Here is a 21,601-nt window from a genome sequence, read left to right on the forward strand (position 1 = left end):
CAATAGGACTTGTCCTCCTCTCCAGTAATGGGACAAGGCACCCCACGTCCAACAAATAGACTGGACCCCACTTAGAAGCGACTGGATGCCGTTCAAGACAAAGGGCGGTACAGCAAATTGTACCTCTCACCGGGGGCAAAGGGATGGCCCCTCTCCCTAGAAACTAAAAGGCTCGTTCTCAGGGGAAGGGGGAGGGGGAGGAGGAGGGAGCGGATGGGGCCTCCTCCGCCTTCTCCCAGCACAGAGCCCCTCCTCCCTGCCCCCAGCCCTCCCTCAGGCAGCTCCATAACCTCCTGAGTGACTTGTTCACCTAAGGGGCTCCCATCTGCCCTCCCCCGGGGTGTGTCTGCTCAGCAGGGGCCAGCATGGACCAGTCTGTGGCGATCCAGGAGACCCTGGCTGAGGGGGAATACTGCATCATCATATCCTTCCCTGCGGGTGCCGAGCTCCCAGCCCCAGGGCCTGCCGTGCCTGGCCTTGGGAAGTGGAATGGCAGGTGTCTATGTGTCTGTCTGCTTGCCTCCCTCTCTCTGGGCCTTCAGGGGGAGATGGAAACCTGTACATACTAAGCAGTTAGTCCTGGACTCTCTGCCGGGTGCTTTAAATACTCAGTTATCCTCCCACCCCCTGTGACGTTGGGGGTTACTCTCCCCATTTCACAGATGAGGAAGGGTGGGAGAAGTGAAACCACAGAGTGAATCTGTGTGGGTGAGGGTGGGGCGGGGCAGGGCAGGGCAGGGCAGGTGGGGTGGGCTGGGTTGGGCGAGGCCTGGGGCCCGGCTCCCTTTTGGTTTGCCTTGACCCTGAGCTGCAGGCGGTGCAAGGAGCGCTGTGTGAGGGAGAGAGCAGGCAGAGCCGCCTCCTGGGACTCGTGCGTTACCGCCCGGAACATGGTGGCCAGGAACATGCGTCAGTGACTGGTTCAGTCCTTGCCTCTCTGGCTCTGGGTTTGATTATTCTCCACTGTCCCTCCAGCTGGACTTCATGCCCTCTAGGGCAGAGTCTGAGGCTTCTAGAATAATTGTAATAATGATAATAGTTTTTGACCACTATAGGCCAAGCCCTCTGTATTCTTAGCTCATATAATCCTCAAAATTTGATGAGAAAACTTCTCAGGAAGATGGTTGAACATACTGCTCCAGATCTTGAGCCCTTCGGCCTGTCTTGGGTTCAAATTCAGGCTTCGTTACTTCCGAGCCATGTCATCCTGAGCAAACCTCAATGTGTCCAGACTGAAGATTAAAATGAGTTACTACATGTAAAGTGTTTAAAATGCTGTGAAGCATATAGAAAGGGCTCCATAAATGTTGCTAGTAATACCCACATATTACACAGAAGCAGAGAGAGAATAATTAATATTTATCAATGGTCTCACAGCCAGAAAGTGAACCTCAGGGTCTCAGAGCTGGGAAGGAGGAGCCTTAGACATTTTTGAACCCACCACCCTCACCTTACAGATGAAAAAGCTGAGGTTCAGGGAGGGAGTGGGGAGGCTAAGATTGCCCTGTTCTTGTCACTTGCAGTGCTAGAACGCACAAGGGGGAGATCAAACATGGGTTTTACTAACAAGGCAGGGGCTCCCCGAAATGAGGCAAGTTCAGCTTTGATGACCCAACAGTCTCTGGTGGGTAACATGAGCAGAGAGGCATGAGCACAGCCCCAGGAACCAAGGAGAGAGTGTGAGCACCCCGAGGCTTCCCCGATGGGCCTGAGGGACGACTAGACTACAGGCCCCCTGTCCTCACTCTGCTTCCTGCCCTCAGTCTCTTCCTGTACACACACCGGAGGATGGCCGTTACCGGGGATGATGTCTCCTTGGACCAGATCGTGCCGATCTCTCGGGATTTCGCTCTGGAAGAAGGTGCCACAGGGGCCTGGACAGGATGATCCCTCTCCTCTGGGGTCCCGGGTCATTTCTGCCCTTGTTGGAGGTGGGGCGTTGGGAGGAAGGATGATGCTCAGTTGCTAAGGGCCCTTTCGTTTCCCTGCCCGCAGTGTCCCTGGATGGTGAAGTCTACTTTCTTGGTGAGTGGTCCTTTCAGTCTGAGTCCCAGTTGGGGCAGGGGGAACAGAATCTGCAGAGAGAAGAGTGGTGTGAAGTAAAAGCACTTTCTGATCGTCTCACTGTGGCACGCAGGACCCTGCAGGATGAGGCCCCGGTCATCTCTCCAGTCACTCCTTTCCCTGCTTGCTGCACTTGGAATCCTCTGCATTCCACGCGCCTCAAACGTGACGCGTTTTCACCACGGAGCCCCTGCACACGCTACTTCCTCCTCTCGAAAGCCCTCACTCCTCTTTTCGCATAGCCAGTTATCCTCCAGGGCTTCAGTTCACACTGACTTTCCTCGGGAAGCCTTTGTTGAACTCCTGAGAGTGTTTGTATCCGAAAGTGTTTGTATTTCACTCATACGCATTCCTTTGTCTCGTCCTTACCGCCTCTCTGTCACCCACAGTGATTTAATTATTTATAGTGGCCTATCTAATGTCGGTGTTCTTTGCTGGACTGCAGTCGTAATAGCAGAGGTAGTAATAATAATCATAGAAATGAATATTTAATCAGTGATGACCTCGCGCCAGGCACTATGCTAACGAGCTTTACACACATCACGCAGTGCTTTCCTCACAATTCTGTGAGGTCATCACTGCTTTCATCCCCATTTTATGGACGAGGTAATGGAAGCCCAGAGAAATTAAGTAATTTAGCAAGTGGAGGGACAAGGATTCAGACTTGGAATCCAGTCTCTGGAGCCCACGCTCTTAATCAGTCTGCGGCATTGCTCCTACTCATTCATTAGTTCAGCACATGTTTTGCGTGCTCGCCATGTGCCTGCTGGGTGCTGAGGTTACGCTATGAGCCAGACGCCATCCACACTCTAGCTCCCTGAAGACAAGGCCATGTCTGATGTCTTCAGCATGGTGTTCCCTGTGACTAGCGTGTGTCTGGCACAGTCAGGGAGACTGACTGACGGACGGCCCCCTGTCCGCCTCTGTGTGCTTTTCATTCCACTAGTGGGGCGGGGGGTAGACTACAGGTTGAGAAGTTGGTCTCTTCTGGCTCCGTCCAGAAGGCTATGGTGAGGCTTACTGAATTTTCAGAGCTGAGGTCCACCCCCTTTGTAGACTGAGGGTGATGTTAATTTGAAGCTGGGGGTACAGAGGGCTCCCTTATTGCCCCAGCTTAAGGGTCAAAGGGGCTTTGGGAGCTTGGGCTGCTGACGTTCCATGCTGGGGGCTCCAGCCTAAAGAGGCACCTAAGCATCCTGGAGGCCAAGGGCTCATTTCCTGCCTCCCCTGTGCAGGCTCAGATGTCACCGTCCAGCTGGACACAGCGGAGCTCAGCCTCGTATTCCAGCTCCCCTTTGGTTCACACACCAGAACATTTCTCCAGGAAGTCGCCAGGGCCTGTCCAGGTAGGTAAGACCACAGGCTCCCGGGGGAAGGGGAGGCTGGGCACTGACCTCCCCACCACCAGTTGACTTTGCACCCTTTGGACTTACACTCTACAGTTTCTGTGCCCTCTCAAAGCTGCTGGCACGAGGCCACCGTGCCCCCAGGCCACCAGCCAGCCATGATGTTTGCATTTCTGTTTTCCTGTTTCTGGACCTGAGTCTTAACGCCAGCAGGGCCCCTTTGCCTTCCCTGCTCTGGGCAGGGCTGCATGGGGTGAGTTGTGATTCTCATGCAGAATCTTTTACAAGTTAGCAGGGTCAGCAGCTTCTAGAGGCCCACCTTCCCTCTCCCTGACAACCACAGCTAGAACCAAGGGAAGTCTGTCATAAGAGCTCTCCTGCCCTTGTACCCTGCTCTGTCCCCCACCACAGCTGAGAAGATGGTCTAGCTTTAACTTAACAGTGAGAAGTTAGTGGCCTCTAGGGCAGAATTTGTTTAGACTGGGCGATCAGCCAGTCAGGTAAAGAGCAGAGAATCAGCCAGAGAACATGCAAATTCTAGCCACCAGACGCTGGGGCTTAGCTGTTTACCCAACACTGTCACTTATTTCCTTTCTAGCTAACATCCTGGCTCTGCAGGAATCCGGGGTGGGCTCCCCTTCTATCGTGGTCTCCTCATGGAGCCTGAATGTCTGGGGGCTCCAACTTAGTTTGCCTGGTGTGCAGGAAGGGTACTGACTGTTGATGCAAACTGGGCAATGTGGGAAAAGGAAACAATATACAGCCTTGAATGCTGAGTTAAAGGGTTGATTCTATAAGCAGGGGAAATTTATCTCCAAACCTTCAACTAATAAGGATAACCTGTTTTATGATTATTATTGGTAGTTGTAGGAGAAGTAATAACAGTAGTAACAGCAAAGAGAATGGACTTTGAAGCTATACAACCTCTTGCATTTGAAGCCTATCTTTGCTGGTCTTTAGCTGTGTGACTTTGGGCAAACCACCTCACCTCTCTGAACCTTGGTTTTGTAGAGCTTTTCTTTTTCTCCCAGTTTTATTGAGCTCTAATTGACATACAGCATTGTATAAGTTTAAAGTGTACAGCATAATGATTTCACTTACATACATCACAAAGCGATTTCCACAATAAGTTTAGTGAACATCCATCATCTCATACAGATATACAATTAAAGACATAGAAAAAAATATTTTTTCCTTGTGGTGAGAACTCATGATTTACACTCTTAAAAACTTTCTTTCATATAACACAGCAGTATTAAATATCATGTTGTTGCACCCCTAGTACTTATTTATTTTTCTTTTCTTTTTGGGGGGGTGCATACCATGCAGTTTGTGGGATCTCAATTCCCCGACCAGGGATTGAACCCGGGCTACGGCAGTGAAAGCCTGGGATCCTAACCACTAGGCCACCAGAGAACTCCCTATTTATCTTATAACTGGAAGTTTGGACCTTTGACTGCCTTCACCCAATCCCCTTTTCCCCCACTTCATCCCTCCCTCTGGTAACCACAAATCTGATCTCTTTTTCTATGAGTTTGCTTGTTTGTAGACTTCTATATGTAAAGAATATCTTCCTCACGGAATTGTGAGAATTAAATGAGGTAATACATGTGAAAGTGCCCAGCACATAGTAGGAGCTCAGAAAAATATTTCCTTAGCTAACATTCATTGTGGACTTATTGCGTGTTAGACACTGTTCTGAGGACTTTTCAGCACATTATCTCATTTTTCTTACCACAGCCGTTCAAGGTAGGTATTATCAGTGTGTCCATTTTACAGGTGAGGGAACTGAGGCTCAGGGAGGTTAAATGCCTTACCTGAGTACATAGCTGGTAAATAATAGAGCCAGGATTAGACAGGATTAGAGAGTCTCCTCCAGAGACTGAGCTCTTGAGTTTTGCTCTAATGCATCCTAAGCTCATGCCAACCCATCCCATCTACACTGCTCAGGGAAGACTTCGTGTAGGAGGTGATGTTTAAGCTGAGACTTGAGGGATGAGTGAGGTTTTTTTCCCAGGCAGCCAACATGGGAAAAAAGACAGTTGGAGTTAAGAGCAGAGCACTGGGTGGGATTGAAGTTGGGGTGGGAGGAGGCTGTGGAATGAGCTGAACCAGGACAGGCCAGCAGAGACAGTGCATGAAGGGTCTTAAATAACCATCAAAGAGCTTGGATTTTGCCCTGTAGCTTGTGGGGAGCTGATGGAGCTTTAAACTGAGGAATAACGAGGCAGGATTTGCACTTTAGGAAAGTTCCTCTGGCAACTGGTGCAGAAGGGGAGAACCTAGAGCAGGGAGATCAATGGGAATGTATTGCAGTGGTTCAGGCATAAAAAATGAGGCTTGGACCAGGGCCCAGTCATGGGGATGGGGAGGAGAGGATGCACTGGAGAGATCAAACTGATGAGAATGAAGGCACCATGGGAACACTGAGTTTGGGTTGTGTTCACAGCTTTACTGTCTGTGGTTACAACAGTGCCTGCCATGTAGTAGGCGCTTAACACATATTTGTTGAATGGATGAACAGAGCTTGGTGCCCGGCTGTGAGAATGAAAGAGACGGAGTAGTCGAGGATGATTCCCCTCTTTTAGGCTTAGGTATCTGTCTGTCGGTTCCCTTCCCTGCTCTTCCTTCCGGGGTCCACACCTGGGGTAACCAGCAGGGAAACTGCACTAACTCAGCTTCTTTGAGCAGCTATCATGATGTGGACTTCCTCTGGGAGGGGTCTGGGTGAGAGGGGACTCTCAGAGATGACAGACTCTTGGGAATCCACCTGCCCAACCCTTGCATTTTACAGATAAAAGGACCAGAGTCCGGGATGAGGTTACAGGTGAAAGGAACTAGTTTTTCCCCACCCAGTCCTTGGTGGGTAATGTGCAGCACAAAAGGTCAGGGAGTGGAAGTGACTTGGTCAAAAGATCACAGTTAGAGGAAAGAATTAGCCAACATTAATTGAGTACCTACTGTGTGCCATGTATTTTTCTAGACAGCAACAGACAACAACCATGTTTTTCTGTTTAGTCTTTTGAGCAGTACTAAAGAGTATCCTGTTTTACAGATGAGTAAACTGACAAGAGAGTAAACTGACATTTTAGTAACTTACCCGAGGTCATTCATTAATGGAAGTTAATAGGACCAGGTTTGGAACCCCAGGTTATAACTCCAAAGCCCATGGAGTCCAGAGATTTCAGTTCAGATCCCAGCTCTGCCACTTCCTAGTTGTGAATGTGAACAATATATTTTATTGCTATGAGCCTTGGCTTTATTATCTGTACAGTGGAAATACGAACTTGCCTTACTACTCCAAGAGTTTTGTGAGGATCAGATGGGTTAATGGCATGTAACTGCTGAAAATAATTTAAAAGCTGTGTCTGGGAGTGCCATAGTCAGTCCTACGACCCAAGTCTCTTCATTTATGATGCCCTTGCAAATCCAATTCAGTTCGGTCAGGTTCATGCTGTTCTACAAGGAGAACAGGCAGGATAGCATAGGAAACAGCAAGTGTTTAGGAATCAGGCAGACCTGGGTTTGAGTGAGAGGCAGAGAAGACCCAAGAATTTCTAGGAAGGAAGAGTGGCAATCTGGTTCAGAGGGAACCAGAGGACTCGTCTTGAAGGCATATTTCATAGCAGGCACACTGCTTTTACTTAGAGTGTGTTTTTTTGGGAGGCTTGCGAGTTGCTGATGGAGATTATGGGTAGATAAAGCCCCCAACCCGCTCCCTAGTACTAACATGTATTTGAGTTCCCACACTGCCACTCACTCTGCGACCTCAGACTTCACCTCTCTGAGCTCAGTTGCCATGGGATAATAGTTGCCACCGGATAATCGTTCCCTTGCTCCTAAAGTTAGTTGTGAGAATTAAGGAGCATAGACCTTGGCACGTAGTTACCACCAGGTCGCAGGAGTGGTGCTTGTCTATCTTGGTATAGCACTTTCGTTTTCATGTTTATTAGTGTATTTGAATCTCAGGCCCACACTGTGCGCCAGGGAAACAGGCTTGGAGCCTCCCCGGAGAGGCTGAGCGATTTGCTCACGGAGCAAATCCACCTTGCGGAGGTGGAACCGGCTCTTCAAGTCCGTGGCTCAGTATTCCCTCCTTTTTCCTTCCACAGGTTTCAACACCAAGGCCCTAGATCCTAAGTTCCTGTGGCTGTCTCGCTACAGGCGCAAGGAGCCGGAGCCCGAGCCGCCCACGCCGCGCCGCTGGAACTCAGCCCAGGGCACCCGGCCCGGGCGCTCTGGAATTGGCGGAGGCAGGTATCGATCTCGGAAGGCGCGAAGGGGATTGGAGGAGGCCAGGCTTCAGGGGCGGGCCCCGTTCTCTTTGGGGGCGGAGCTATGGAGCAGCCCGGCCTTTGATTGGCGAGGGTGGCACGCGGGGGCGGGCCCCTCTGGGGGTGGAAACGGGGGGCGGGGTTCCGGGCGGCGTGATGAAGAGCTTGAGGAAGCAGGCAGGGAAATGTCTGCCGCCGCCGGCTCTCGGGAGCGCGAATCTGCAGGTCCGGCGGGCGGTGGGACGCTGGGCTGGGGCTCCGGGGCGGTGGCGGGTCAGACCCTCGGGCGGGCAGGGTCTGTGGGTTGGCTGGCGGACGCTCGGGGCAAAGACCAAGGTCCTGGCCCTACGGAGGCGGAGACATTGGGGCTGAGGTGCTGTGGGGATGTTAGTTATTCTTAGCCGGGCGTGATGAGGGCAGGCGGGGGCCAGTGAGGTACTCAGGAATCCCGAGGCCGGGGTTTTGGTAGTACTAAAGCTCCGTTCCTGACTTCGCTGTGTGACCTGGGGCGGGTGGCTGCCCCTCTCTGAGCCTCAGTTTCTCCATCCTGACCTTCGAGTTTGACTTGTGTGGAGGTGCACTCCCCATGACGGAGCCTTCCTTTGGGTGAGGACTGGTGTGTGTACTGGGGCTGCCTGGCTCTCCTGTCGGTCCTCAGCCCCTGTGAGAGATTGGGCTGTGCGCAGACCCGGAGTCCAGGAGAGCCCTGTCCACCCTGGGCCTGGAGGCCACAATGAGGTTACAGGTGAAGGGGATTAGGTTTTTTTTTCCACCCAGCCCTTGGTGGATAACGTTGTGCAGCACAAAAGACCAATTGTTGAGCAGGAGGTTGTCTTCTGGAGAGTGAGAGGCCCAGGGCTGAAATTTGGGTCAGGCTGGTGCTTTGGGAGGACCTGCAGACCTCTGTTTTCTGTCTAGCTCCTAGGTTTTCTGCCCGGGGCTCCCTGGTATTTTTTTTCTCCTGGGTGTGCCCATGCAGCTCCTGTTACGTCTGAGCTTTGGCATGACCACTAGTACCCACTTGTGCCCCTTTTCTCAGCCGTTTGCTAGGGAACTGTCAAGTAGCCGTGTAAGTGTGGGCCGGCGCTCCACTTGCTCTTAAAAGGCTTGGAAACTATGAGAGGCTGGGGGAATAGCACGTTGCACAAGTTTGTAAAATGGGAGGAAACTAAGCGAGCAAAGGACTTCCTCCGTGTTCGTTCTTTTCTTCCGTTGCAGCCTCTGCAAGATACAGTCGCAGCACACGAAGGTGCTGATAGTTTGCATCTCTCATGGGCTTAGCTCACTTGAAGGGCTGATCTTGAGGGAGCTGTTGCATCAGTTTCCATGACATTCTGGGCTCTGGTACTGGGACAGGTGAGAGCTTAAGATTAAGTACATATCTTCCCCTTGCCCCTTCGAAAGGGCAGCATCCAGACAGTTGGCAGAGGACAGGCCCGATGGCAGCAGAAAGAGGTGGGTTCTGTTTTCTCAGCCAGCACGCCAGAGCCTGTTGGAGCGCTTCATCTCCTAAGTAGAGGGAGGTCTTCTGTGAGAAGTCGGGGCAGCTCTGAAGGAGTTATCTGCCGCTGGGTGATAAATGCAAAGTGATCTCAGAATCTTTTGTGACCTTTCAGAAGTCCGAAACTAGCCACTTGCTGGTGAGGAGTTACTGTCAAGGTTTTGGTTTCATTTTTAATTTGAAATGATTTGTCCCCATCGTAATACCTACAATAAGTGGGATTACACTACTAAATGCTAAGTTGCTCACGTTAAAATTGGTAAGAACTGGCACCAAGCCCTCAGTTCTGTTTCGGTCAGCTCTGTTTCCAGAGTTGCTTTGGCCTCAGAGGAGAGTCACACCATCTACAACAGGTTGGGGGAACCCTTTGGGCCTCCTCTGGATGTCCCTGAACCCCAAGGGAAACAGATAGCGAATTTGATGCTTCCTATATGCATATGATCAAAATTCCCACTTCCTGATAGCCCAGGGGACCAACCCAAAGACTGCTTTAAAATGCTGTTTGTGACGCTCATCAGGAGAAACAGGGCTTCCGCAAGGAGCTGACAGTCTGACAGAGAGGGATCTGGTGATTCATAGTAAGAGAGTGTGGGGTCGGCTCAGCAGGACGGGGGACCTTGTGAGGTGAGCCAAGGGTAAGAGCCCCTCAAAGGCCTAGGTATTTGGGGGGCAAAGTGAAGCTGGCTTTCAGTCCTTGCCTTTGTCTTGGTAGAGAAAGGAAAGCTCTCACGTGGATGCACCTCTCCAGGAATGTCCATTCTTTTCCTTGCTTTGTCTTTCCTGCATTCAGGAGTGTCAAGCCAAGCTTGGTAGGAATTGCAGAAAAGTGAAATGCAGAAGTTTTAGATCGGGGTTGGTGTCATTTCAGGTTCAGACCGGGATCTTTGAGCTAAGTTGTGATGTTGAAGTGAGATGTAAAGCTTCTGGTCGAGTGGCAGCCTGTTGCATCTGATTCTCTTGCCCTCTTCAGACTCCTAGACCTTGCATGGGTCTCAGACAAGTAGCTGTTGTAAGTAGGGGCTTTTCTGCTTCTTCACTTATTTAACTGCTCTTCTTGGTGTAGCTTTTTCTTTCCTTAAAAAGAAATAAGGAGAAATGCCTTCCTGTTTCTGTCTAACAACTGAAGGTGCTCTTATCCCTTGGGGAATCCTTCATCGGGCTCAGTACTCACCCATGTCATTGTATAAAATATTCACCTGCCTCATCCCAGACACATGCAAAGCCCTGGAGCTGTGTTCTGGAGGATTCTGAGCTATGTACTAGAAAGGAAACAGCTACTCAGAAGTCCCATTGGGCTTTTCTGGGCTAATTTAACAACATGGCAACAACAAACAAATTTTGATGTTTTGAAGTGGTTTTCTTATTCCATGGTTGATTCAAAGCGAGGTAGCTTGGTAGTAACTCAAATTCAGAATGAGATGTGCTATGAGTATTTTTTCCCTTGGACCCAAGAAATAAAGCATTAAAATCTGTCTGGCCTGAGAAAGGAAATGAATGCTATTTATAACTCAGGGTAGCATAAAGGGTAACCTAGATTACCAGGGCAGAAGCCAGTGAGAATGTCGGAAAAACAGCCCCTGGGTTAGTCAGTCTCCTTGCTCCCCCGTCTCTTAATAAGTAAAATCTGTGTGACCGACGTACCCTTTTAGCACAGAGAAAATGAATTTTCCTAGATGTTTATCCTACATGTGGAAATCTTGCCCATCATCTCCACCTTTGTGGGAAGCTCTGCAGGCCCCTAAGCAAATTAATTTGGCCCACTTGGTTCCTTTAAACAAAAGAGAACTGTGTTCCTTTTTCTTCCTCCTTCTGTCGTTCCCTTCTCCGTTTCCCTCTTCGTCGCATTTAACCTTTTGTTTGTTTCTAGAACAGGAGAACCCCCTGAAGACTTTTCTTGCCCTCAGAAAACAGTTTGTTGTGGAATTCTACAGCGGGAGCCTAGAGCAAGCAGGTGACCCACAAACGTTCACTTAGAAGGGGTGCTTTGCACAGAAAAGTCCTCGGGGACAGAAGGTTCAGGAAGAGGGAGACATCAATATTTATTAGCAGAAAGACAGTTTGGGGACGTAGCAGCTCACTGGCTCGCTTGTTTTCTTTGCGGCTTAAAATCTACTGTAACAAAAAAAAAAAAAAAAAAAAAAAAATCTACTGTAACAAACTTGTAGATTTTACAGGTGGTGCGTATGTGAACTAAAGCTCCAAAGGTGAATGACGAGGATTTGAACAAAGTGTATGTCTACGTGCTGGATACTTTAATATTTATTTTTGTTACTGCACCTTGGTATCATACTGGACGTGTCTCTTGACTTTCCTCTCTTCCGTCTGTAAAATGGGAGTGAATGTTTGCCTTCTAGAAGGTCTCACAGGACCGAAGGGATGCTAATTTAGGGGTGGTTTCCTCTGGGAAGCACATTTAGGAATTGCAAATGCCCACCTCTAAGAGCTTAGAAACTGGCTGCCCTCTTCAGGGCCTTTCCTAGGCTGGTTTCTTCCAAATTACTATGTTCATTCTCTTCCTCACTCCTTCCCTCCCTCCAGTTTCTTTTCTGTCAATATAATCACTAAAAACCTCAGTCATCCTTGACTCTTCCCTCTCCTATGTCTAATAACCAAATTCTGTCCATTCTTTTTCTGCAATTTAAAAATTTTTTGAAAATTAAAAAAAAAATTAAATCCGCATGGTTCACGTTGGTATCCTCTTACTTGAACTAGTGCAGTGGTGTCCTTACAAGTCTTCCTCCCCTGTCTCCTCCTCCCTTGGGGCTTGCCTTAGAACGACTTTTATCATGCCCTAGTGTTTTGTTTTGTGAACTTGAATGCTGCGCCAATCCTTGTAGCCTGAGGAATAAAGTTCAGATTCTTCAGCACTGCATTCAAGTCCTGCGTGGTCTGGCCTCAGCCCCCCTTCTCGAGTCTTATCTTCCCCAGCTCACCTTCATTTCCTCTTACTTCAAACCCGACTGCTTATTATTTCCGGGTAAAACCCTCTGCTTTTTCATCTCTTTGTTGGCTGTTCATTCAGCTACATTTTTACAGGCTCGAACTTGCTGCTTTTAGTATTTTGCATCCTCTCTCCTCCCCAAATGCCAGCCTAATGCCTCGTACATCAGTAGGTGCTCAAAAATCTGTTGTCTTTCGAACCCTCTAGACCCATACATTTCCTAGCCCGAGTGATTTGTCGCCTGAAGGACATCTGCCCCCTTCCTCTTTAAGCGGGCTCTGTACTTCTTTCCACCCCCAACCCTTCCTGGTTTGCTTTTGCCACTTCTCTTTCAGCTTTATCACCAGACCACAGACAGTTCACAGAAGGCCCAGTGAAGAGAGAGCCTGGAGGAAGAAGTCATCTCTTCAGTAGCCTGTGACCACTGCAGCCTGTGGCTGAAAAGTAATTGCACAGTCGTCGTCTTTCCCCTTGAGCTAAACTAGTGATATTTAGTCCTTGCTAACCTAAATTGGATTTGCACAGGGGACAACTAGGATTCTGAGTCCAGGGCTTAACAGGTTTGTAGGGCATGGGATGTGTTTTTAGAGATGTCTCTGCCCATGTTAATTGTTAAAATCTGTGGTACTTTTTTTTAAAGCCATGAGATTATGGGAAATGTTTAAAATGTTAAAAAAAATGAAAAGAAAGTGAGGAAGAGAGAAAGAAAAGGGAGGGAGGGAAGGAGGAAAGGAAGAAAGGGACTGAGAAGCATAGTTCTTTGATTTTTAAAATTTATTTATTTATTTATTTATGGCTGTGTTGGGACTTTGCTGCTGCATGTGGGCTTTCTTTTTTAGTTGCGGTGAGCGGGGGCTACTCTTTGTTTCGGTGTGTGGACTTCTTATTGCGGTGGCTTCTCTTTTGCGAAACACGGGCTCTAGGTGCACGGGCTTCAGTAGTGTGGCGCATGGGCTCGGTAGTTGTGGCGCATGGGCTCAGTAGTTGTGGCTCACGGGCTCTAGATCACAGGCTCAGTAGTTGTGGCTCACAGGCTTAGTTGCTCCGCAGCATGTGGGATCTTCCCGGACCAGGGCTTGAACCTGTGTCCCCTGCATTGGCAGCCGGATTCTTAACCACTGCGCCACCAGGGAAGCCCCTGGTTATTTGAGTTTTATGAAAGTAACAGAACTATTTGGGGTGGTAGCCAGGCTGAAACAGGAATCATTGGCTCTTTCCATTCTTTTTTTTATAAATTTATTTATTTATTTTTGGCTGCGTTGGGTCTTTGTTGCTGCGCGCGGGCTTTCTCCAGTTGCGGCGAGCAGGGGCTTCTCACTGCGGTGGCTTCTCTTGTTGCGGAGCATAGGCTCTAGGCGCGCAGGCTCAGCAGTTGTGGCTCACAGGCTCCAGAGTGCAGGCTCAACAGTTGTGGCGCACGGGCTTAGTTGCTCCACGGCATATGGGATCTTCCTGGACCAGGGATTGAACCCGTGTCCCCTGCATTGGCATGCGGACTCTCAACCACTGCGCCACCAGGGAAGCCCTCTTTCCATTCTTTTTTTTTTTTTTTTTTTGCGGTACGCGGGCCTCTCACTGTTGTGGCCTCTCCTGTTGAGGTCTAGACATGGAGGCTCAGCGGCCATGGCTCACGGGCCCAGCTGCTCCGCGGCACGTGGGATCCTCCCGGATCGGGGCACGAACCCACATCCCCTACATCGGCAGGCAGACTCTCAACCACTGCGCCACCAGGGAAGCCCTCCATTCTTTTTAATACTGGGTGCCCCGTGCTATGGGCTTCTCTCAAGAGATCCCTGCCCTGTGTGTGCTATGTACTTAGCTCTCCTTTGGAGTCAAATCCAAACTCCACGTGGCATTCAAAGTCTCACAGTTTGGCCTTACATATAATAAAAATCTATTTCTAATAAATTAAAAAAATAAAATTGTATTTTTAAATAAAAATTGATTACTGTTATGACTATTATCATTAGCAGTTTACATTTCTTAAGCACTTACTGTGGGTCTGTGGGCCTCACCCTGAGCACAAAAGTTCTGTAAGAGGATGTCCATTTTTCAGATGGAGAGACTGAGGCTTGGTGAGAGTAGGTGACATGCTTGTGATCACTCACCAGGTCCGTGACAGAATAGAACTCAGGTCGTCTGTTTGAATCTGATGCTTGAGCCCTAACCCCAGCACTCTTCTTCTGTATCCCCTGATGCTCCTCAAACAAAACTTCTCATTTCTACTTACTTATACTGCTTTTTGTTACTTATTTCTGAGCACATCATAATGCTGTCTCTTTGTGCTGAAATTATTTCCTCTGCCAGAAATGCTTTCTGAACCCCACATTTTTCTGATAGTTAATATAGTTTTTGATTAAGAGCACAGACTCTTCACCCAGATTCCCTGGGTTTGAATCCTGGCTGTACCATTTATTAGCTTTGTGTTCTTGGACAGGTTACTTAACCTCTCTGTGTTTATCTCAGTCTGTAAAGTGGTGATAATAATGCCACATACCTCATGGAGGAGTTGTGAAGATTAAATACACGTACAGAGATTAAAACCATGCCCGGCATGCAGTAAGCCTTAAGTATTTGCTATTAATATTATTCATGGTAATATTACTATCATTGTTATCATTAACGCAGCCTGACTTGGATTCTGGGTAGCTGAATCGGGATCTGTTTATCTCCTTGTAAAGTGAATGAATCTCTTACTGGTATGTGTTGCCCTGTCTTGGAGAGGCCATGGGACGGCCCCCTGGTGGTGTATACACAGCATTGAGAAGCGTTAATCCTGCTCGTTTGAACTGCTGGCTAATTTGCTCACATGGTTTTTTTTTTTTTTCTTTACATCTTTATTGGAATATAATTTCTTTACAATGGTGTGTTAGTTTCTGCTTCATAACAAAGTGAATCAGTTATACACATACATATGTTCCCATATCTCTTCCTTTTTGCATCTCCCTCCCTCTCACCCTCCCTATCCCACCCCTCCCGGTGGTCACAAAGCACCTAGCTGATCTCCCGGTGCTATGTGGCTGCTTCCCACTAGCTATCTGTTTTACATTTGATAGTGCATATATGTCCATGCCTCTCTCTCACTTTGTCACAGCTCACCCTTCCCCCTCCCCATATCCTCAAGTCTGTTCTCTAGTAGGTCTGTGTCTTTATTCCTGTCTTACCCCTAGGTTCTTCATGACATTTTTTTTTTTTCTTAATTCCATATATATGTGTTAGCATACGGTATTTGTCTTTCTCTTTCTGACTTACTTCACTCTGTATGACAGACTCTAGGTCTATCCACCTCATTACAAATAGCTCAATTTCGTTTCTTTTTATGGCTGAGTAGTATTCCATTGTATATATGTGCCGCATCTTCTTTATCCATCCATCCGATGATGGACACTTAGGTTGTTTCTATCTCCAGGCTATTGTAAATAGAGCTGCAATGAACATTTTGGTACATGACTCTTTTTGAATTATGGTTTTCTCAGGGTATATGCCCAGTAGTGGGATTGCTGGGTTGTATGGTAGTTCTATTTGTAGTTTTTTAAGGAAACTCCATACTGTTCTCCATAGTGGCTGTACCAATTCACATTCCCACCAGCAGTGCAAGAGTGTTCCCTTTTCTCCACAGCCTCTCCAGCATTTATTGTTTCTAGATTTTTTGATGATGGCCATTCTGACTGGTGTGAGATGATATCTCATTGTAGTTTTGATTTGCATTTCTCTAATGATTAATGATGTTGAGCATTCTTTCATGTGTTTGTTGGCAGTCTGTATATCTTCTTTGGAGAAATGTCTAGTTAGGTCTTCTGCCCATTTTTGGATTGGGTTGTTTGTTTTTTTTGTTATTGAGCTGCATGAGCTGCTTATAAATTTTGGAGATTAATCCTTTGTCAGTTGCTTCATTTGCAAATATTTTCTCCCATTCTGAGGGTTGTCTTTTGGTCTTGTTTATGGTCTCCTTTGCTGTGCAAAGCTTTTAAGTTTCATTAGGTCCCATTTGTTTATTTTTGTTTTTATTTCCATTTCTCTAGGAGGTGGGTCAAAAAGGATCTTGTTGTGATTTATGTCATAGAGTGTTCTGCCTATGTTTTCCTCTAAGAGTTTGATAGTTTCTGGCCTTACATTTAGGTCTCTAATCCATTTTTTTTTTTTTTTTTTTTTCTAATCCATTTTGAGCTTATTTTTGTGTATGGTGTTAGGGAGTGATCTAATCTCATACTTTTACATGTATCTGTCCAGTTTTCCCAGCACCACTTACTGAAGAGGCTGTCCTTTCTCCACTGTACATTCCTGCCACCTTTATCAAAGATAAGGTGACCATATGTGCGTGGGTTTATCTCTGGGCTTTCTGTCCTGTTCCATTGAGCTATATTTCTGTTTTTGTGCCAGTACCATACTGTCTTGATTACTGTAGCTTTGTAGTATAGTCTGAAGTCAGGGAGCCTGATTCCTCCAGTTCTGTTTTTCGTTCTCAAGATTGCTTTGGCTATTCGGGGTCTTTTGTATTTCCATACAAATTGTGAAATTTTTTGTTCTAGTTCTGTGAAAAATGCCAGTGGTAGTTTGATAGGGATTGCATTGAATCTGTAGATTGCTTTGGGTAATAGAGTCATTTTCACAATGTTGATTCTTCCAATCCAAGAACATGGTATATCTCTCCATCTATTTGTATCATCTTTAATTTCTTTCATCAGTGTCTTATAATTTTCTGCATACAGGTCTTTTGTCTCCTTAGGTAGGTTTATTCCTAGATATTTTATTCTTTTTGTTGCAATGGTAAATGGGAGTGTTTTCTTGATTTCACTTTCAGATTTTTCATCATTAGTGTATAGGAATGCCAGAGATTTCTGTGCATTAATTTTGTATCCTGCTCCTTTACCAAATTCATTGATTAGCTCTAGTAGTTTTCTGGTAGCATCTTTAGGGTTCTGTATGTATGGTATCATGTCATCTGCAAGCAGTGACAGTTTTACTTCTTCTTTTCCGATTTGGATTCCTTTTATTTCCTTTTGTTCTCTGATTGCTGTGGCTAAAACTTCCAAAACTATGTTGAATAAGAGTGGTGAGAGTGGGCAACCTTGTCTTGTTCCTGATCTTAGTGGAAATGGTTTCAGTTTTTCACCATTGAGGATGATGTTGGCTATGGGTTTGTCATATATGGCCTTTATTATGTTGAGGAAGTTTCCCTCTATGCCTACTTTCTGCAAGGTTTTTATCATAAATGGGTATTGAATTTTGTCCAAAGCTTTCTCTGAATCTATTGAGATGATCATATGGTTTTTCTCCTTCAATTTGTTAATATGGTGTATCACGTTGATTGATTTGCGTATATTGAAGAATTCTTGCATTCCTGGAATAAACCCCACTTGATCATGGTGTATGATCCTTTTAATGTGCTGTTGGATTCTGTTTGCTAGTATTTTGTTGAGGATTTTTGCATCTATGTTAATCAGTGGTATTGGCCTGTAGTTTTCTTTCTTTGTTACATCCTTGTCTGGTTTTGGTATCAAGGTGATGGTGGCCTCGTAGAATGAGTTTGGGAGTGGTCCTCTCTCTGCTATATTTTGGAAGATTTTGAGCAGGATAGGTGTTAGCTCTTCTCTAAATGTTTGATAGAATTCGCCTGTGAAGCCATCTGGTCCTGCGCTTTTGTTTGTTGGAAGATTTTTAATCACAGTTTCAATTTCAGTGCTTGTGATTGGTCTGAAATCAAAGAGGAAATCAAAAAATACCTATAAACAAATGACAATGGAGACATGACGACCCAAAACCTATGGGATGCAGCAAAAGCAGTTCTAAGAGGGAAGTTTATAGCAATACAATCCTACCTTAAGAAACAGGAAACATCTCGAATAAACAACCTAACCTTGCACCTAAAGCAATTAGAGAAAGAAGAACAAAAAACCCCCAAAGTTAGTAGAAGGAAAGAAATAATAAAAATCAGATCAGAAATAAATGAAAAAGAAATGAAGGAAACGATAGCAAAGATCAATAAAACTAAAAGCTGGTTCTTTGAGAAGATAAACCAAATTGATAAACCATTAGCCAGACTCATCAAGAAAAGGGAGAAGACTCAAATCAATAGAATTAGAAATGAAAAAGGAGAAGTAACAACTGACACTGTAGAAATACAAAAGATCATGAGAGATTACTACAAGCAACTTTGTGCCAATAAAATGGACAACCTGGAAGAAATGGACAAATTCTTAGAAATGCACAACCTGCCAAGACTGAACCAGGAAGAAATAGAAAATATGAACAGACTGCTCACATGGTTTTGCAAGTTCTTCTAGTGTGCTGGAAATGGGACACCAAGGCCAGTGACTGAGGAGATAAGCAGGGACACCGCCTCCGAGACCTGTCTAGTAGATGCTTAGGAAGGGCAGGACTTGATCTCCACCTAGTAGTGACAGCCACACACTTACACAACCCGTGGAGACCATGGTGGTACTTTGGCTTTATTATCCAAACGGACTTAATCCTTCTCTCCATATAGTACTTACCCTAAGAGTTTATAGTTTTATTGAAGATGTTGTGCTCATTTGGCAAAAGGGGAGGCTGTGGAGTCTAGCAGATCTGGCTTTTAATATCAGCTGCACCATTTACTGGCCTGGCTCTGTGTCCTTGGGCATGTGTGCTACCTGCTCTGGGCCTCAATAGCTTTATTTGTAAAAGGAGGCCAGTAATCAGAAATAACACGTGAAGAACTTAGCACAAGCCTAGCTATTCGAGGGGACTTGATAAATGGCAGTCATTATTATCAAAGCAGTGGGGGTGAGGAGAAGTAGAGCAGAGGGAAGAAAACTAACCGTTCCTGCATATGGTGCTGTGTACCAGGCATTGTCCATGGCTCTTGACCCATTAAGAATTTCATTTGGGCTTCCCTGGTGGTGCAGTGGTTGAGAGTCCGCCTGCTGTTGCAGGGGACACGGGTTCGCGCCCCGGTCCAGGAAGATCCCACGTGCCGCGGAGCAGCTAGGCCCATGAGCCATGGTCACTGAGCCTGCACGTCCAGAGCCTGTGCTCCGCAACGGGAGAGGCCCGCGTAACGCAAAAAAAAAAAAAAAAAAAAAAGAATTTCATTTGTTTATCCTTTTGGCTTCTATGTAAGTTCAGTGGTGTTATCCTTATTTTACAAATGACAAAACAAATTAAGTAATTTGCTTGAGGTTTCCTATGAGGTTATGGATGGAGCCAGTGAAATATCTAAGTCATTTTATTCCAAAGCCACAGGGCTTTTCCAAAAACACTCTAATTTCCCTTAAAGTTCCAGACAAGTCATATAGACAGGAAGGCGTTCAGAATTCGGAGAAATGACTGCTGAGCTTTAGTGTGGTTGAGGAGGGCTTGGTGATGGAGGGTGGAGGAATTGAGGCTGGACTTTGAAGCAGAAGGGCCAGAAAGTCAGAGTGAGGGCGATGTGCATGGGGAACCTGTCTGTTTAGAATCGGCTGTCTTTGGGTGGTGGACGGCGAGAGAGAGCAGGACTAGTTTGCAAAGGGCCTCTTGTGTCAGTCCAACCAGTTTGGACCTTCACCTGCAAGTAGTGGTGTAATACTGAAAGTGTTAGAGCAGGGAGAGATGAAATCAGTGTCTAATCTGGCCAAGTCCAAAGACAAAATTGGTAAATCAGGTAGGGAGAAGCAGGAAGATCTCTTAGTTGGGAGGCTCTTGAGGTAACAGGTGGGGAGAGAGGATGGCCTGGAGGAAGGCAATTGTGAGAACGAAGAGATGGATGGCTGACCGGCTCTGGGGAGCTAAGGAGAGGGGTGAGCGAAGGGCCAGATGGCAAACCGGGCCGACAGGGCGATGATGGTGCTGGTGACAGCAGGGGGAGCTCAGGGGCAGGCCCAGAAGTCAAAGCACAGCTTTACCTGGGAGCCACCCGTGCACAGAGCATCTTGTAGAAGTACCCAGTGGACAGTGCAGGGCCTGAACTCAGGCACAGCTGGATAGCTCTGTTTAGAATTGGGTGTGATGGCTGATGGTTCTTGTAGAAGAGAAGAACAAGATCTAGAGCTGCACTGGCCAGTATTGTAGCCTCTAGCCACGTGTGGCTATTTAAATTTACTCTAGGTAAATAAAAAATTCAGTTTCTCATTCACTCTTGCCACGTTTTAACTGTTCAAGTGTAGCTAGTGGCTACAGTTTTGCGCAGTGCAGTTGTAGAACCCCATCATCGATCGGGTAGCACTGGTCTGGATCTTGGGGAGTACCTGTAAATAACTGGGGGACCTGCAGTGGGGAAGCAGAGCAGGAGGAGGAGACAGAAGGAGCCATTGAATTAAGAAATAATGTTGCTGCCTCTTGGGCAATTCTCAAAAGAAATAGAGTACTTGGATTTTGGTGTGAATTTGCTTTTTCTCCTTGTGTGATGTCATGTTTTTGGAAAATCCCAGACCCCAAGTCAGTGGCAGGCCTGGCTATAAAACATTGAAATGGAGGTCATGCCTCCTGTCTTTGTTTTGTAGATCTGGGCCTTCAACAGGTCTGGTTTGGCTTCTAGAGGACCTTTTGGCCATGCAGTGAGGGGTGGCCTTGATTAACCATAGAAAAGAAGATAGCAGCCATAGGAGGTGGATACTGTTATCTTTGTTCAGTTCAGGAAGCAGAAGCTTAGAGAAGTGAGATAACTTGTTCAGGGTCATACAGCTAGTAAGTAGGGCCAGAAATGGAATCTAAGTCTGACTCCAAAGACTGTATATGTTGATATTGATATATATATATGTTTATAATATATATATCTTTATAATATATATATCTTATATATATATTACATATATATCTTTATATAATTATAGTACATTTATATATACATATATACAAATACATCTTATTTTAGCTAACTTTGAAAGTACCTATAAGCAAAAAGAAAAAGCAATCCTATCACCGAGAAATGACTACTGTTGACGTTCAGTGTATACTTTCCAGACTTTCCCATCTGTATGTGTATTTGTCTAAATTTATACATTTATAAACATGTGGTATATATGTACATAGACACATATTTCAATCCTTTCTGATGCATATAGGCCACACTCTTAAATACCACCTTTAATTCCTTATCAGCATTTCTGAAGTCCTAAAAGCTCTGAAGGTGGAAAATAAATTTTTTTTGTAAATTTGGCCCAAGCTCACTTTGGCAGTAAGATTTGCTTGAACTGACAGGAGACTATTTATAAGCTTTATTTATCCCACTAAGTGTTACTACTCATAAGTTGCGCTGAGGAACTCTTAACATTATTGGTTTCTGGATGTTGCGTCTGACTGCTGGGGTGCTGTATAACACGGTACAGGTTATGTATTATCTTTCTAAAATGTCCCAAATTTTGAATTCCAAAATACACGTGGCTTCAAGGGTTTCAGATAAGGGATTGTGGGTCTGTATTAGGTTATAGAGCTGCCTGGGCGAAGGAAGGAGCCTCCAGGGTCAGTGTTATCTATTTAGCCAGGCATGTGAGAGGAGTTTGGGTTCTGTAATATG

The 21,601-nt window shown here is 46.3% G+C and overlaps 1 protein-coding gene across 11 annotated transcripts in view; it reads left to right on the top strand.

Moving 5' to 3' along the window:
* The first annotated feature begins 299 nt into the window (after nt 1–299).
* INPP5B (inositol polyphosphate-5-phosphatase B) overlaps nt 300–21,601 on the top strand; it is a 47,160-nt gene continuing 25,858 nt past the window's right edge. For 4 of the 11 annotated variants that reach the window (XM_027109034.1, XM_027109038.1, XM_027109039.1 and 1 more), the window contains exons 1-6: nt 358–422; nt 815–909; nt 1,764–1,861; nt 1,996–2,025; nt 3,300–3,410; nt 7,523–7,663. In XM_027109034.1, coding sequence (XP_026964835.1) covers nt 366–422; nt 815–909; nt 1,764–1,861; nt 1,996–2,025; nt 3,300–3,410; nt 7,523–7,663 — 532 coding nt within the window. In that variant the 5' untranslated portion in view covers nt 358–365. Of the gene's footprint in view, nt 497–814; nt 910–1,763; nt 1,862–1,995; nt 2,026–3,299; nt 3,411–7,522; nt 7,668–7,810; nt 7,910–9,065; nt 10,195–12,461; nt 12,687–21,601 lie in introns of those variants that run through there. The other 7 variants (XM_027109045.1, XM_027109036.1, XM_027109035.1 and 4 more) reach the window with 7 other exon arrangements.

Source organism: Aethalodelphis obliquidens, unplaced genomic scaffold (genome assembly GCF_003676395.1).
Source record: "Aethalodelphis obliquidens isolate GAN/ISIS:26980383/991018 unplaced genomic scaffold, ASM367639v1 scaffold9, whole genome shotgun sequence".
Classification (NCBI taxonomy): domain Eukaryota; kingdom Metazoa; phylum Chordata; class Mammalia; order Artiodactyla; family Delphinidae; genus Aethalodelphis; species Aethalodelphis obliquidens.